We start from the raw sequence: 16,412 nt of genomic DNA on the forward strand, positions 1-16,412 counted from the left end.
AAAAGTGAACCTTTGTTTGTGCTGCATAAAATTCTTTGTTTGGTTATACTTCTATTAAGTCTCTGCATGCAAAGCAGACCTTGTTATTGTTTTTTGTACTTGCACCTGCATCCTACTTCTATAAGTATAGGAAGGTACTCCATTCTCTACCATTTCAATGTTCTTTTTAGGAAGTGACATTATAAACAAAATTTTCTAGGTGCAAACAAATAATGGTCTGCCAGTAGAAAGGACAAAGTGTTCATCAGAGGATGAGAAAAGGTATGACAATCATTCATGTTCAGTAGTGACCATGTCTACTATAATTATTGTTTGAATCCCATGTTGCCTAGCTTTATATGTTCATCATATTGAAGTAGTCAACTTTGATGTTCAGTAGTAAGCATGTCAACTATAATTATTGTGCATCACATGTTGCCTAGCTTTCCATGTTCATTTTCTGCTTTTTCATCATACTGAAGTAGTCAACTTTTGCTAATTAAGATGCAATATGACTTCATAATTGAACATGACTCATATGTGTTTGCTTATTCATATACAACAGTGTCAATTATGAAGTAATATGTGATTGTGCACTTACAATGTGCTATTGAATGTTACATAAACTTACAAAGTAGAAGTGGAAATGGATAAGAGGACATCATATTCTGTATGTTGTGCAAGGGGAAGTATGCCATACACGAGGATTCATAACAAATAAACAAGTAATAAATGAAGAAAAAGGATTTGAGAAGGGTGGAGAAGTCCTGCTCAGTCATGTACAAAAAACAAATTCAAAGGATTCTGCAGTAGCATTTCTGAATCATAGTGTGCAATGCACAAAACATGCAAAGTAGAAGTGGAAAAGAATAAAAGGACATCACCTTCTGTATGCTGTGCATGGGGAAGTATACAACTAATGAGGCTTGATAACAAACAAACAAGTAATTAAGAAACAGATTCAAGAAGACTGGAGGAGCCCTGTTCAGCTATGTAGAAATACCACATTCAAAGGATTCTGCTGTTTCTGGATTGTGAAGTACTCGATGCACTGTAATAAAAAGACACCTTCAGATGAGATTCAATGGTTATGCAAAGGTAAGTGACAAGGCAATGATATATTGCAGGGGTGTCAGTTGAAAGAGTTTTAAATACTCTTCTTATGAAATACACTTCGAATTCATCAGGATGGAAGGATAATCTGTGACTTCAGTGTTATGATGGAAGACGAGTTATAAATATTTGTGCTCATAAGAAAATAAACTCTGCAGATATCACGATGGAAAATAAGGCTGTTTTCACCAAAAATTGTAGTAGGAGGAGCTGCCATTGGAATCAGCTGTTTGAAATGAATCAAAGAGTCAATCTTAACAGTCCCAAGGTAGACAGGAAAAGGAGGACTTTGACTGTACCATGAGCACCAAGTAAAGTAGTGGAAGCAGCAGATACATATACCATGAGCACCAAGTAAAGTAGTGGAAGCAGCAGATACATATTGTATTTAATCAACAGATTGCAAAGTTAAATCTCTTAGTTGTTGACTGCATAACGTGCCAGAGAAGTAGGAGGTGCGGAGAGAGTGCTTTTTCATTGATCAGTGGACTCTGATCTATCAGTGATCTGAGGACGTTATTTTGTCTGTAGAAACTTACCAGATGGATTAGGCTACCCTTGGATGTCGTTGGCACTACCTCATATCATGAAATCATTAAGGTAGGCCATGACAATTAATTCATTGGGGCATGTATTCTAGTGAAGTATCACAATAGACTCTTGGTGGCTAAACATGAGAATCTGATGTGGAAGATTGGAGGATGTATTCTAATGAACTATCACAATAGACTCTAGGTGGCTAATCATGAGAATCTGATGTGTAAGGTTGGAGGATGTGACCAAGAAGTCACAACAATTTAGTGGAGGTGATCACCCATAAGGAGCTTCTTCCTTGGCAATCAACAGACAGTTGTCTTTCACCACAGCATTTGAACTTTGACACAGTCGATCAATATAACAATTTTGAATGGGAACGCATACAAATGATGTCTGATGCAAAGATCTCTATGACAATGCCAATCACCACATAGCTCTCCATTTTTCCACATGCATCTTGTCAACACTGAAACCTGAGCAGCAGAGTCTTTGTTTCATGCCAACATTTGAGCCCGAGTGTTTGTAACGCACTTCTCAACTGATTCGAGGTGGAAATCAACCAAGGGTAAGGAAACACAAACGATATGTATGACTATGATCTCATGAAACGTATTTTATCCAGACTGAAACATCAAAGGTGAAAATGGAACTAACATGTTTCACTGGCTGGAATGTTTTATATCAAGTTGGGCCTCATACTGAACAGTTTTCGGGTTTTGAGATCAAGATTTTAAGATTTTAAGTTTTGGTTGATTTGTCATGTTTTGTTTAATCATGTAGTGTTCTTAGAACCATCCTTTGATGTCTTGCATTGTAAAAATAAAGATATGGAAGCTCTACTGCATTGCCTTGTGGGCATTTTTTTGCCTTTCCACTCCAATGTCCAGCTTTTAAAGATTTTGCCTTGGTTTTCAAGTGTCTTTGTTACGTATTGACAACCATGACTCTTCCCCGGACTTCCCCGGAATATACTAAGGATCACTTCAAAATAAATTTCCTTTCAAATGTTTGTATATTTTTGCCCTGATATATAACTTAAGCTCGGAAAGCATGCGGATGGCCAAGCCTATGAGAGACACTGATGGAGGAAGTGCCCCTTGAGTGGAGGACAAATACAGCCACCTCTCAGATTTGGGTTGGTCTCTTTTCTAGAGGAAACATAGTACTTGGGAGTGATTGCAGCTAACAGAGAATTCCATTTTGTTATGGAGGAGAAAGAATGACTTATGAAAGAGGATTTGTTTGTTTAAGTTCACATAAAGGTATTGTCAGAGGATCAAAGTGGTGGAAATAATGGATGGAGGCATTGGGCTTTTATCCCAGGAGGCCTCTACAGAGGATACAATGGGGCCTAGTGGAGTGAGTATAGTTCTGTGGAGAGATCTCCTTTTAGACAGACCTTACGATGTCCCCCTTTTTTGGATGTACCGCTGGATGGGGGAGCAGGATTCAAATGAGCAGTGTCAGTTGCTACCCACTAACATTGGCATAGACAGAGTATTTCCTTGGTTTTCTTGTCTGATTTTTGCAGGAAGTTGGATGACAAATTCAGATATAGGAAGAGTACTCTCTTCTCTTGGTAATAGTACACAAGGCCTTGACAGTTAGCACATAGCCTCCAAATAAATTATTGTTGAACAAGGCATTTTATTTGTGACATTAGGGCAAATGCCTGAAAATCTCCTATCAAAGGATATGCGGGCATCCCTCTTCGTCCCTGACTAGCAGATTCAGTGTGCATTCCCATCACCTTTATCTTCATCATTCTCCTTCTTCCCAGCTGCTGCCCAGCTTCAGGTTGCTGCCGCTCACATCCGTTGGTGGTTCTGCCCTTTCAGCTGGTTGCTGTCACCCACACTCCACAGCTACAACCTGTTTTGGAGCCACCCAGGCTGTTGTGTTTTGCTCCTGCAACAGTCACCCTGCTGGTGGTCATCCTCAGGAGGCTGTCTATCTGCCCAATGTCTCAAACACCTTCATCTTGGGAGACAGTGGTATTCACCTAGGGCTTCTCTTGTTATGTCCTTGGACATCCGGATGGGTGCTAGTAGCATTGGTCATGGTGGTTACAAAGTAACTAAGTATGAATGCACTAAGGACATTTCGGGGTTAGGGAAGCCTAGTCCTATAAATAGGACTCGAGGCCCTATTGTGCACATTCATTGTGTGATCACCGCCCTTGAACTCTTGGCTTGTTGGCCAATGCATCCATATGTTGGAATGGTGTAGGTTGGTCGTATGGGATGCCAACCCTTGGGATGTGGTTGTGACTTGGAGTGTTGCTAGCTCCCAAGCTCGGAGGTGAGCCTGTTTGGCTCTATGGCTAGGAGGTGACTTTGATGTCCAGTCCCTTTTTTAGTAAGTTTGGCTTGTGTCGTATTTTGTGTGCAAGTTGGATTTGGTGGACGTTTCATTGGTATTAGAGCATCAACCTGGAATTGGATGTGAGATCCAATGATGTGCACAAAGCCACTTTTACTCATGGAAACGTATGCCTTTATCTTTTTAAGAGTGGTATGAGACACTACTGGTGGGAGAGGTGTGCATGGGGGGCACATGTTGTGAGTGGTGGGTACAAGAGCAAGGTATGCTTTTTGTTTGTACCCGAGCTTGGGTTTTGTGTTGGGGTGATACTTGTGCGAAAGAGTTTTTTGGTTTTGGTGATCAGAGTTCGGGGAGTTTCCACTCCAAGGCTATGGCAGAGTGATGTTGGAAGCTAAAAGCTTGTGGCCTGAGTAAGCATCAGAGTTTTGATTGATAGTAACTTCTATCAATTCGATATTTAATGTTAATGTTATCACTAAATTTAATGTCATTGCGGCATTAAATGTTATTTGCTACATTGACATTTAATGCTAGTATTTATTTAGTCTTAACATTAGGATTAAATGTTAAGACAAACACTGAGCATTTGGGAGAAAGAAAGGCTACGATAGTGGAGAGAGATTCTAGTGGTGTAGAGAGAGAAACATGTCCTAGTAGGTCATTTTTTGGTTGGATGTGGTAGATTTGAGGGAAGGAAGAGGATATGTTTATGATGGAGGAAAGAGGAGAGAGGAGATTGATGGTTCCTGGATGAACGTACCTGTGGAGACAAATGGTCCTTGAATGGATGGACAGTCTCCAATTTGCCAGCGGAAATTCCAATGGCACATTGTGTTGGTAAGAGGATGCTACATCAAAGGCGTTTCGAGTGGTTGGAGGAAATTAATCAAGGAGGGATTGACTGTTGTTCATGTGGGCCCTTCTTGAGTGTTGGAATGTGGAGGACAATCTGTGTGTAGTAGAAGCATGGGAAATTTTTTAGATTGATTCCCTTCTTGAGTGCTGGAATGTGGAGGACAATCTGTGTGTAGTAGAAGCATGGAATTTTTTTTTAGAGCCATGCGTACACTTCTTTGTTTGAAATAAATGATTGATCGTTTTCTTTAAAAGTGTTCTTAAAAAAAAGCCTCAATCAAGTCATAAATGGTTTGACTAAAGCTACCCCTCGCTATGCCCAAAAGAAAAGTAAAAACTTAGATTTGCATTAAATACAATTTGTTTCTTGCAAAAACTCTCTCCTATCATCAGTTAGCCTAAATCTAGTTAGTTGGTGGAAGGTTGGTCAGGTCAACCCTTGACCTAACTTAGGTTGTACCTTCACTCTATCTTTTTTAGTTCAGCACAAGTGCACTTTACTCTCTTGCTTCAACTTACCCATTGTCACTGTCTCATTTCTCTCTCCTCCATAGCTGGTGCATTTTTTTACATTTGGTATTAGAGCAGCTCTCGTGCATGTTCTGATTAGCCATTGCCAGCCGGTGCCGCTCCACCTGAGGTCCTGCTGAAAGTCAAGCAAAATATGGCAGGTAGCACATTGACAGGCAAGTCTTTGATTGTTTCTTTTTAAATAAGTAAAATTTTTATCCTTAAGTTAATTCCAACCTTAAGCCCTTGTTCATATGGGGTGAGGAGAGGATATTATATCCTCTTCTTTTTAGAGGAATTGAGATATCCTCATCTCAAGAGAGACTTAAGGGTTTTTGTTTTCTAATATAAGTTATATCGTAGGACCTGTGAATTTACCCATTCAATTGGATTTTACAATGACAATCAACAAGTCACAAGGTTAGACATTGGTGTATTTAGGACTTTCCTCAAAATACCGATAGTCTTACACTATCAACTTTATGTTGCATTCACTCATGTTAAATTTGCCACTTCAATCAAGGTTCTGTTGGAAGATAGGAGTGCAAATTCACATAACACCATAAACATTGTATACTAGGAAGCTCTTTTGGAACTGGTTTAGCCTATCTGCTTCATGAACCTTATTGACATCCTATGTTTTGTATCATATGGTATATTGATTTGACATTAACATCATTATTACTTTCTGAAAATATTTTCTATCCTTTCTGATGGTTAAAGTGTTGGTAGGGGAGAGAGTTTAAAGCAACAAGTACTTTCTTTGCAATCTGGTGCAGCCATGAGACCACATCCTCAAAAGGTAACTATGCCCTTTTTTTGAGTTTGTAATGTAGCTAAGATTCTCAAGTATTTCTGTAAGGTATTAACATCATTGTTATTCGTTGCTTGGCATTGACTTTCGGTATCCTTAAATTTTGTGCTGTTTTGTATCAGGTGGCTACAGGTGGTGAAGATGCCTATATGATAGAAGGATCCAAATGGGTGGGGGTGGCAGATGGCGTGGGTGGCTGGGCCCTTAGTGGTCAGTATAGGGTGCTGCTTGAAGCTGCAAATAATGTTCATTATGGAACACACTTGCTTCTGTTGTCACAGATATTTGTAAAATAGTATCTTTGTGCTCTACAAAAATTGCATCTTAAACTGGGGAAGCTAATAGTAAATAGTTGGACCTGTGATATGATGAGATAATGTACAGCTCTCATGTCAAGTTCATACAGGGGATTTTGGGATGAAAAGAAGTGGAGTTTTGAAACATGAATGCAATGTGATAATCAGTGGGGACTGTTTCAAGAGGGGTAGTGACTCAAGATGGGATTTTGCAACTTAATCAGTGTATGCAAGAGGCTTTTCTTTTGAATTTTTCTGTCTGTTTGTAGTTCCAGAGTCTATAAGGACACAAATTTCTTTTTTCTGCAGTGAAAATACAAAAGTACCTTATAAGTACATTCGAGCATCTATTTTGAATCATCTATTATGTTCACCACGTATTCTTTGAACAACATAGAAATCAGTTCCCCTCTTAATCTTGGATGAGAGATGAAGATGATGCTTGGAACCTGCAAGATAGAAACCGACTCCCATAGAATAAGTGGCAATCTTTTTGGCTGAAGCTCACACTTTTCTCTAGCCTTGCAGTGATTAGATGGCTGATTATGTAGCTGGATTAGATTGGTTCCATCCTGTTTTATGCATAATAATACTTCATTTAGTCCTTTTTTGCCTGGACTGTTTCTGAGACTCAATTCCTGACAACTCTTAAAGAAGAAATGGAAATCTAACTTGGGTATGAGTTTGAACACTGCTACTGTTGTCTTTTTCTCTGCCTAATCATACTTGCACAAAATTACGAATCTGGTAACCAAGTTTCACTAAAACACTCAATCCAATGGTAGGAACCACCTAACACATAACCTCAAGGTCATGAAGAGAGAATGGATGTTGTGAACTGAATTCTGAATCGATGCACACATACAAAATGTCTCAGAAACAGTCCAGGCAAAAAAGGACTAAATGATGTATTATTATGCATAAAACAGGATAGAACCTATCTAATCTAACTTTTTCAGAGAAAAAGACAACAGTAGCAGCATTCAAACTCATACCCAAGTTAGATTTCCATTTCTTCTTCTATCCTTTTTTGCCTGGACTGTTCCTGACAAAGTGCCGTGAATCTATCTTCTTGGACAACTCTAGAAGAAATGGAAATCTGAGTAGCAGCGTTCAAACTCATACCCAAGTGCAGCAAATCAGATTTCCATTTCTTCTTCTAGAGTTGTCCAAGATAGATTCACAGCACTTTGTCAGGAATGCGATTGCAGATTTGAGTTCTGTTTGCAGGGGAATGTCATAAAGATAGGAGCAGCTAGTAGATATGAATGCAAGAGTTTGTTGCAGTATTGGCGACAGCAAGTCAGTGTGGAGCAGATTTGATTTTTTTCCATAGCCAACGATTTGTAGAATTCTCTGCTTTTCCTCAGGGTAGGCTAAACTGCACAAAATGACATGTTAAATCACTCAAGTATGGTAGTCAAAGGTTCCGCATTAAAGCAAGGTTTTTGTTTGGAGAGTTCTTACTCGAGGCCTACCTACTTGTGATGTGGTACGACAGGTGAAATTGGCAACATAAGATTGCTAGTGGCCATTGTCTATTTTGCACTACATATGGAAATCACACCACATCTTTCCATTTCCTGCCCAATTGCTAGATAGCTTTGGGAATTTACTTCTAGGGTTTAGACTGATATTGACATTCCAAAGAATTACTAATAGGGCATGAGTCTTGGCCCCTTGAAGAGCTTACCCTAGATTGACACATTGCAGCAACAATTGGACGTTGCACATTGGGTGTTTTTGAAATGCTTTTATTTTTGACTTTGCCCTTCGAATTCATGGTTATATTGGTCACATTAGAGGCTTGTTTTTGTGGTGGGTAGCTTCTATGATATTAGCAAGGGTTGCCATCTGTGATGTGGCTGCTCTATGGCTAGATATAATTTGCACAGCTTTGATCACCACTCTTGCGTGATGGTGCAGGATACTCTTATTGTTAAGGGGTTTCAAGAAGTTTTTACTTTCTTGCTGGCACACTTTTGACTTTTTCTTTTTGGTTTTGTTTTCCCCAATGGTGAATATGGCTTTCACATTCTAGCTAGATGGCCTCTTGTACATTTGATTATTCTTTAGAGTTTAATCTCAATAATCTTAGAAAGAAGGAAAGAAATACTAAGGTCTACTAAAGACCAAATCAACCTATGAGACACATGCAACAAACAAGCTATGCAGAGTAGGAATATTGTACCTCAAACTCTCGTGTCTTGAGGACTGAGGCAGAGATAATCAGTTGGAGAGTGTGTTGTACTCTTGACAGATCCTGAAATGCAGCAAGGCAGCCTCTAAAATGCTTGACAGTAGCAAACACAACAAGGGTGATGCCAATAGATAGGCATAGGAGAGAGAGAACTGCAAAACGCAGGTTGTTGAGGCAGGCAACAGCCTGGACAGCAGTGACAGGGTCATAGTGCAGCTTTTTGGGTGATGTGGAGAGCGAGGTGGCAATTGATCAGCCCAAATGCAGCAGTTATGAGGTCACCAGGTGCCGCGGGGCTGCTGAATAGCAAACACAGCATGGGGTTGGTCGCTAGGTGCAAATGTAGAAGGGTGAGGGGCTTGATTAGTTGGTGAAGGCAGTATGGGGCAGGATAGCCAAGAGAAGGCTAGAAATTGGTACTAGATGGATGTAGACAGTGATGGGCAGCTTGGGCTGAGATGTCCTTTGTGAATGGGGTGTGGGGAGCGAAGTTCTAGTACTAGAAACATGTAAAAACGAGATTGGAGAATGGGAGGGCAAGTTGTCTATATATAGAAAGTTTGGGGCATCCCAAATTAGGATTTACATGTGGGACATTGAAACTCTCTCGAATTGCTCCCGATTTGAAAGAATGGTTAAAATTCATTATTAATTTGAGTTTTGGGGCTGTTTAATTAAAGATAATTGTAATTTAGCTCAACATACCATCTCAAGCCCAAAACTCGAACCAGATAGGGATTGCAGACAAGCCCAAGCTCTTTTTCTTTTCTAGTAGTTCAGGGAGAGTTGGTGGTCGTTTAGAAAAATTTCTCCAACGTTTTGCTTAGCAGTATGGTCGTATGGGGCGAAGGTGTAGCAAGGGGTAGAGAAAATGAAAATGAGGTAGAAGGGGGGGGTATTTTTCTTTTTTAAGGCTCAAGCTTCAATAGATAAGAGAAGTAGAGAAAAATTTCCATCATCATCAGGTCTTCTTTCTTTTTTTTTTTGTGAAGGAGAGGGGATGTATTTATAGGCATGAGGGGAAGTATGCAGTTGACTGATTCTTTTGGCTATTTGTTAAGAGCCAATTGAGCTTTATTAAATATTCATTTTGATTGCTTACTTGTTGGATGGTGGCATGGGGATGATTTTTTAATGCTCTCTCTTCCTCCAGGCATAAAAAACGTCATGTATTTTGACTTATTTTTTAAAAAATGTCTTTTTTTTCAAAACAACTTCTTCTGGTGGTTTTGGCCTAGTTAATTCATGACTTATCTAGTATATAAAGTCATGTCATACTCTTTGTTAATTCATGACTTATCTAGTATATAAAGTCATGTCATACTCTTTGATACTTAACTTACTCACTATCATGCTCATTCTTGCGCATTCATCGTCTACCGATTGAGGCTTTTGCAAATTATCTTGCGGTTACGAAATCAATGTGATCCTCAACGCATTAAATGGAATCAGGAATGCCAAATCAAATATAATGCGAGAAAAATTATGATCAAGCCGTTGTAATATTATTTACGAGGTGTCTTTGCTTTTTGTTGGTTGGGAACATTGAGGTGTCTTCTCATGTCGGATTGCGGAATTGATTTAATGTGAGACTCGATATCAAGAAAATTACGTGCGGTTACTTATGTGATAGCTTGACGAGTAATTTTTAAAACGTCTCAAGCTCGAATTCGTTTCTTGATATGAAGCGTTGTGGCAGGAATATTACATCCTCTCCTTCTTAGAGGAATTGAGATGTCCTCATTTTAAAGAGAACTAGGGAAACTATTTTTCTAGAGCTCTCTCTTTTATCTAGGTGGAATCTTCCTCGGGATAGTCTTTCCCTGGATAAGATACTCTCTAATGGTTTTGTTTCTCAGAGGTTTCTCTTTTACATATGAAACCAAGAATCTTATTATGTGTGTGAAACCGAGGAATACTATAAGGTCTTGCATGAATAGGGTTAGCACTGTCAGCATCAAGATGAAGGTGAAGAGCATGCATCCGTAAAATATCCATACCTGCAGCCCATTATGACGAGCTAGTTGTTTCCATCCCCAGGAAACCTAGCTCTATAGATAGAACTATAGAGCTGTGCAGAGCTATGTGGCTCCATCTCCAGGCTAGGCAATGTCGACAGTCAATGGGAGTATTTTGATTTAATTTATGAGAATATGGTTACGAGTTAGTTTTATAATCTCGTAGTAGTTTTCAATTCACTTGCCTTGAAGACGCTGCCAATGAATTTATTCTAGAATAAGCTAGCCAAGTAGCATTAGGATCTTGTATAGTCTCATTTTTAGCTTGCACAATGGAGTTGCCCTTGAAGCATTCTTTCCCTTTTATTACAACGGAGTCTATTAGATGCATCTGATTGAGGTATACAAAAAATCTTAGGTTGCATTGATCACAGAATTCAGACAATGTTGATTTTGTTTATAAATTATGAGAGCAGGAAATATTTGGTAAATCTTGCATAGGAAGGATGGATATTCTTGTGAACAGCTACCTGTAACCGACCTGTTCACTGGAAAGGGCGGTAGTGTACAACTAAAATATATAAATGCTTTCACCCAATTAACAATTGCCCACTTTACCTAAACTTAAAGACACAAAATCAAGAAGAAATATAGGAAGCTAGAATGCTCCTGTTGCCACACAGACGAGAGCAGGAAATATTTGGTAAATCTTGCATAGGAAGGATGGATATTCTTGTGAACACCTACCTGTAACCGGCCTGTTCAGTGGAAAGGGCGGTAGTGTACAACTAAAATATATAAATGCTTTCACCCAATTAACAATTGCCCACTTTACCTAAACTTAAAGACACAGAGTCAAGAAGAAATATAGGAAGCTAGAATGCTCCTGTTGCCACACAGACACCCTGTTGGCCCCTAAGTTAGGCGCCCCTTGCGGTATTTCTTTATTTTTAGAAAGGAGAGAGTACAATGGGCTGTCTTTCACCTATTCTGGGTGAAATTTGACAGCATAACAATATAATTACTGACCCAAAACAAGCCGACCAGGGGGGGAACCTCTGCCCAAGATTGAATCTTCTGGTTGGAGTGCAGAATTGACCATTTCAGTCTGCTGTAATTACTGGTTCAGACCTGTTCTGAAACCTGTTTACAACTCATACTGTTCCCTGTACTGTTCAGCCCACTGTAATTACTGGTTCAGACCTGTTCTGACACCTGTTCTCAGCTCATATTGTTCCCTGCACTGTCCTGCATCATTTGGGTCAAGTGCCCCTTGATTCTGACATCAATTGGGCTCTGAATTAACCTCTGAACAGTCCAAAAACAGTACTGATTCAGTGCTGTTTCAGACACTTACTTGGTGAGGTTACCACCCTCACCTGTCCCTGCTGGGATAGTAAACAACTGCTCTTTTTCCTGGAGAAAGGAGGCTCTTGCCTCATGCAAAAACAGCATATTCCCACACAGCTGTACCTGAATTAGAAGAAAGGCCCTTGATTCTGCAGCATAACCATACTGTCAGGGAGAGAGAGAGAGAGAGTAGGAAGCAAGCTCAGCCTTTTGTGCATCATAATAGACAAGGTAGGCCAACTCTCAAGAGCTCTCCATCTGCAGCAATCCATCTCCCTTTCACAAAAATGAGCCCCCCATGCATTGAAACTCGTTTTTGTGCTGCCCTCTCTCTCTCTTTTGGGAATTTATGCCCAAATTGTGACACATGGCATACATGTAACAATTTTCTTGTTTAAACCATTCGGTCTAAAATTCTCCATCCTCGGTTCAAAATTTGACCTCGGCACAGACCAAAGGATCAATCCTCGTACAAAAACGAAGATAATGACGCGAACAGATTCTGGGGTCCAAAAATAGTAACTCCCTAAATTTTAGGAGTTGCTTCCATTGCATCCCACTAGTCTTCTGACCATCTTTGCAGACTATGGCTACATCCAAATCTGTAATGTGGCTCAACTGAAAGTGAATTTCCACTGATGACCCTACATGGGCTAATCTCTTGAAGATTTGTCCATCTTCACTTTGAACTAGTCTCTTTCAGGCTAGTTCTTCAACACACTTGTCCATATACACTTTCACAAGTCTCTTCGAGGCTTGTCAATCTACAGTGCCATCAGTCTCTTCCAGACTTAGACTGGACCTTAACTGTCCAGTCTTGACTCACTAGACATTCCTGTCCGTTTCACAAACTGGCCATGCAACTCAGGCGTTTAGATTTCAAGAGGGATCCTTCCAAAAAGAAAAACCAAATAAAATATGTAATAAAGAAATCAACAAAAAGGTAATAGTTGTCACAGTCTTGTGACACCTACCCCCTTTAAATATCTATGTCACAGAACCCTAGTTGCCCCAATAGATCAAATCTAAGATTAACAATCAGACCTGCCTACTTCTCAATTACAGATGAGCTAAATACTATGCTCCAACTTCTCATCCCTTGCATCATACCTCTTGGAACTGGGTTCTGGTCTAATGCTTTGTCCTGAATTGGCTTCTATTGTTGTTTGACAAATTGGGTAGTGACCTAATGGACTTTCCCAAACTGGGTCCAAACTTGTAATTTGGGTTCTGGTGTAATGCTCTAACTGGGTTCAGGTTCCCAAACTTGGGGTTCAATTCAGTATCATAATTTCTTGAGGAGAAGATAGTTCTATTCAAAACAACTCGATGCTAGTTGGCCAGTTTGAAGGAGTATGTCTAGTTGGCCAGTTTGGATTTTGATTGTGTGAAGTGTATGTCAGTCTTGTGTGTCTAGAAAGGTCTCTGGTCTCCTCGTCATACCCTCTGGATCCCACAACAATCTCTCCCTTCTGCTTGTGGGATTAAGTATGAATGTTTTTTGTCTAGATATTAGAGTCTGGAATTGTGCTGCTGCTCTCTAGAGCTGAGCACTCCCATTTGTGATAGCATCTTGCGCCTCAGAGAACTAAGTATGAAAGGGCATGATTACTTAAGGATCATCAAACTGCACGCTGGTCCTCTATAACCCACTATCATCTCCCTTGGATATCCTGAGAAACCTGTCTGAGTGCTTTCTAAACCTCCTGTGCTGTGGGCAGTCCCAAATACAGAATGTTGGAGTCCACCTGGTCTGTAGCATGATTACTGAAAGATCATTAAACTGCATGCTGGTCCTCTATAACCCACTATCATCTCCCCTGGATATCCTGAGAAACCTGCTGGAGTGCTCTCTAAACCTCCTGTGCTGTGGGCAGTCCCAAATACAGAATGTTGGAGTCCACCTGGTCTGTAGCATCAACTTCAGTTTTGTGCCCTCTCATTGATTGCAAGTCAACCACACTTAAGACCTAAGATTTCAATAGACAATTCCAATTCGATTTAGTATGAAAAGATGTTTGTGACAACTGATGCTGCAGACAAGTAGAAAGTAATTAAGAACAGAGACTGACTTTGTACATGGAAAGAGTGAACAGCTTCTGAAACTCAAAACAAGGTGACTGAAAAACTTGTTTAACTGCCACTTATGAAAGGCAGGTTTATAGATATCAACAGGATAGGAGAACAGACATAAACAGAGAAGACCTACATAGATCAAGGTTAAAGAATAGTAGATATTTGCATCTTGACTTCATGTGTCACTTATGCTGCCCCAAAAGTGTTTGGTCTTGACTTTCCTCAAGTCTTTTGCTTGGTTTTTTGATACATTTGCACCTTATGTGAAAGTGACTTTTGAGTTTTAGTTATACTGGTTCACACCAATTATTGCCAATTGTGAGCCATGTTTTTAGAGAGCAGTTGCTGTATCTTTACAATTATGGTCAGTTCTAGCCGGTGTTGTATATGAGTTTGGGGCTCTTAGGCTTAAGTGCATGCTGCTGGAACTTGAAAGGTGTACCTTTCTCACTGGGAAAACATGCAGAACATTTGAATTAACAATGATGGGATATGATTGTGTGCAGCAAAATTTCTGTTTTAAGTGTTTGACTGAGATACCATTCATAATATTCCTGTACTTTCTGTATCTTTCTAACCTGGGTGAGATGTGTAAGACTGCTTAAGTGAACTTTTCGAGCAGGTATTGATTCTGGCTTATACTCCAGAGAATTTCTGTCCCATTGTCGTACCTTTGCAAAACTAGAAGATCATGTACCTGATCCAAAAGGTGTGATTATCAAGAGTGTTGAGAAGTCAACAGCTGTTGGATCATGCACAGCTGTACTTGCTGTTCTGCATGAGCAGGTTATGCGTGCCCTTGTTTGTGCTGCAAACATAGAAGATGCAGGCTTTCTAGTTTTGTTGTTTTAACTTCTTCCAATCGCTTTGCAGACATTGCATGTGGCAAACATAGGAGATGCTGGCTTTCTACTTGTGCGTGCTGGCAAAGTAGTGGCAAAATCAACTCCAATGCAACGGGCTTTCAATTTTCCCTATCAAATTGGCAGTGAAGGTGATGACCCATCAATGACAGAGGCAGGTTTCTTGCCCATTTCATTTGGAGACCGTAGGCATTTGCTCCTTGGTAAACTAGGTACTAACAGTGGTCATAATGTGTGCGGATGTTTGCACACGTTTGAAGTCGGGACAAGATCGTTTAAGACATTATCTTTGTGATACTTATTTTGTCGTCATTATGGATTTCAGACATTTGAGGTCCCTGTAGCGGCAGGAGATGTGCTGGTGCTTGCAACCGATGGACTTTTTGACAATATTTATGAGAGAGAAATTGCAGATGTTGTTAAAGCTGGACAAGAGAAAGCAGTCAAACCAGAGGTAATATCTGAAATTATGTCATATGTACTTCCTAGTGTAGTTTGAGGATATTTAAAAGGGAATTGCATGTTTGGATCAACTTTACAATCATGTGCGATAGTCAGCACTGCATCCATGTGACAATTTCTTTGTTAAAATGTCCTCAAACACACTGCTACCTGAATGTGCAGGTAGTAGCAATGTGGCTGGTAAAGTTGGCCCACTCTGTAGGTATGGATCCAGAGGGACGAAGCCCCTTCAGTGATGGAGCCAACAGTATGGGATACCAGTACAAAGGTGGCAAATTGGATGATGTCACTGTTGTGGTATCATATGTTGAGTGAAAGACTAACATACCGCCGGATTTTTGTTACATTCATAATGACCCTGACATGTGATCACCTCGTAGAGTTTTGGCATTGAAAGTGTGCAGTGGGTCATTACATAAGGTTCTTCAAGACGGCAGAAAGGAGTTTCAAATCTGCTGTGTAAGTGTGAGCAACTTCATATGGTGTACAAAGGGCTTTTCAACCTCTTATCAATTTCCTAGTTTGTGCTATTGGATGGGCTTTTGAAAGGCATTTATGCAGGCAGCAAGTTTCTTGTCCTTCTCTGCTCTACAAAGGTAAGAAATACAATCTGAGCAACTAAGCAATGGAAAATGCAATGTTGGTGAGCTCTTGAAACAGAAATGCTTACTGCAGTGAAAGACTAACTCCCATTTTCCCTTAGACACATGTACTTGTGGGTATGTACACTTGAAATGAAATATGAAATCATTGTTTAGAAATGAGTCTTTGCACAGTTTTATTCTGAAGACATTGTATGGAGTTAGCAATTCTAACAAGCTCTTAAAGACTGTGTGTGTGTGTGCGTGTGTGTGTTGAACGAGTTCTAGCTGCCAATGAAGAAGACCTTTCGGTCTAGCAAGATGACTTTGAACCTTGGGGGCAAAATCAAAGATGGAAGCATTTTAGGTGACACAATTGTGAATAGCCCCAAAATCTAAGAAAATGAAACAATATTCTCATATGTGGTTGTGTCGAAGTAGCATATTTTACCTTGTTGAGGACCCAATTTGATGGAGGGAAGGACGTCGTACT

The 16,412-nt window shown here is 40.0% G+C and overlaps 1 protein-coding gene across 5 annotated transcripts in view; it reads left to right on the top strand.

The window, feature by feature from the left end:
• The window catches only part of LOC148037719 (putative protein phosphatase 2C BIPP2C1), a 43,159-nt gene extending 27,075 nt beyond the window's left edge, over positions 1-16,084 (top strand). For 2 of the 5 annotated variants that reach the window (XM_087676671.1, XM_087676673.1), the window contains exons 3-9: positions 200-261; positions 6,043-6,121; positions 6,256-6,343; positions 14,636-14,799; positions 14,887-15,030; positions 15,202-15,330; positions 15,501-16,084. In XM_087676671.1, the coding sequence (XP_087532797.1) occupies positions 200-261; positions 6,043-6,121; positions 6,256-6,343; positions 14,636-14,799; positions 14,887-15,030; positions 15,202-15,330; positions 15,501-15,653 (819 nt within the window). In that variant the 3' untranslated portion in view covers positions 15,654-16,084. Of the gene's footprint in view, positions 1-199; positions 262-6,042; positions 6,122-6,255; positions 6,344-14,635; positions 14,800-14,886; positions 15,089-15,201; positions 15,331-15,500 lie in introns of those variants that run through there. The other 3 variants (XM_087676672.1, XM_087676674.1, XM_087676675.1) reach the window with 2 other exon arrangements.
• The last annotated feature ends 328 nt before the right edge of the window (positions 16,085-16,412 follow it).

The sequence above is a fragment of the Lygodium microphyllum genome, chromosome 4 (assembly GCF_053477565.2).
Source record: "Lygodium microphyllum isolate KBCC chromosome 4, Lygodium_microphyllum_v1.1.10, whole genome shotgun sequence".
Classification (NCBI taxonomy): domain Eukaryota; kingdom Viridiplantae; phylum Streptophyta; class Polypodiopsida; order Schizaeales; family Lygodiaceae; genus Lygodium; species Lygodium microphyllum.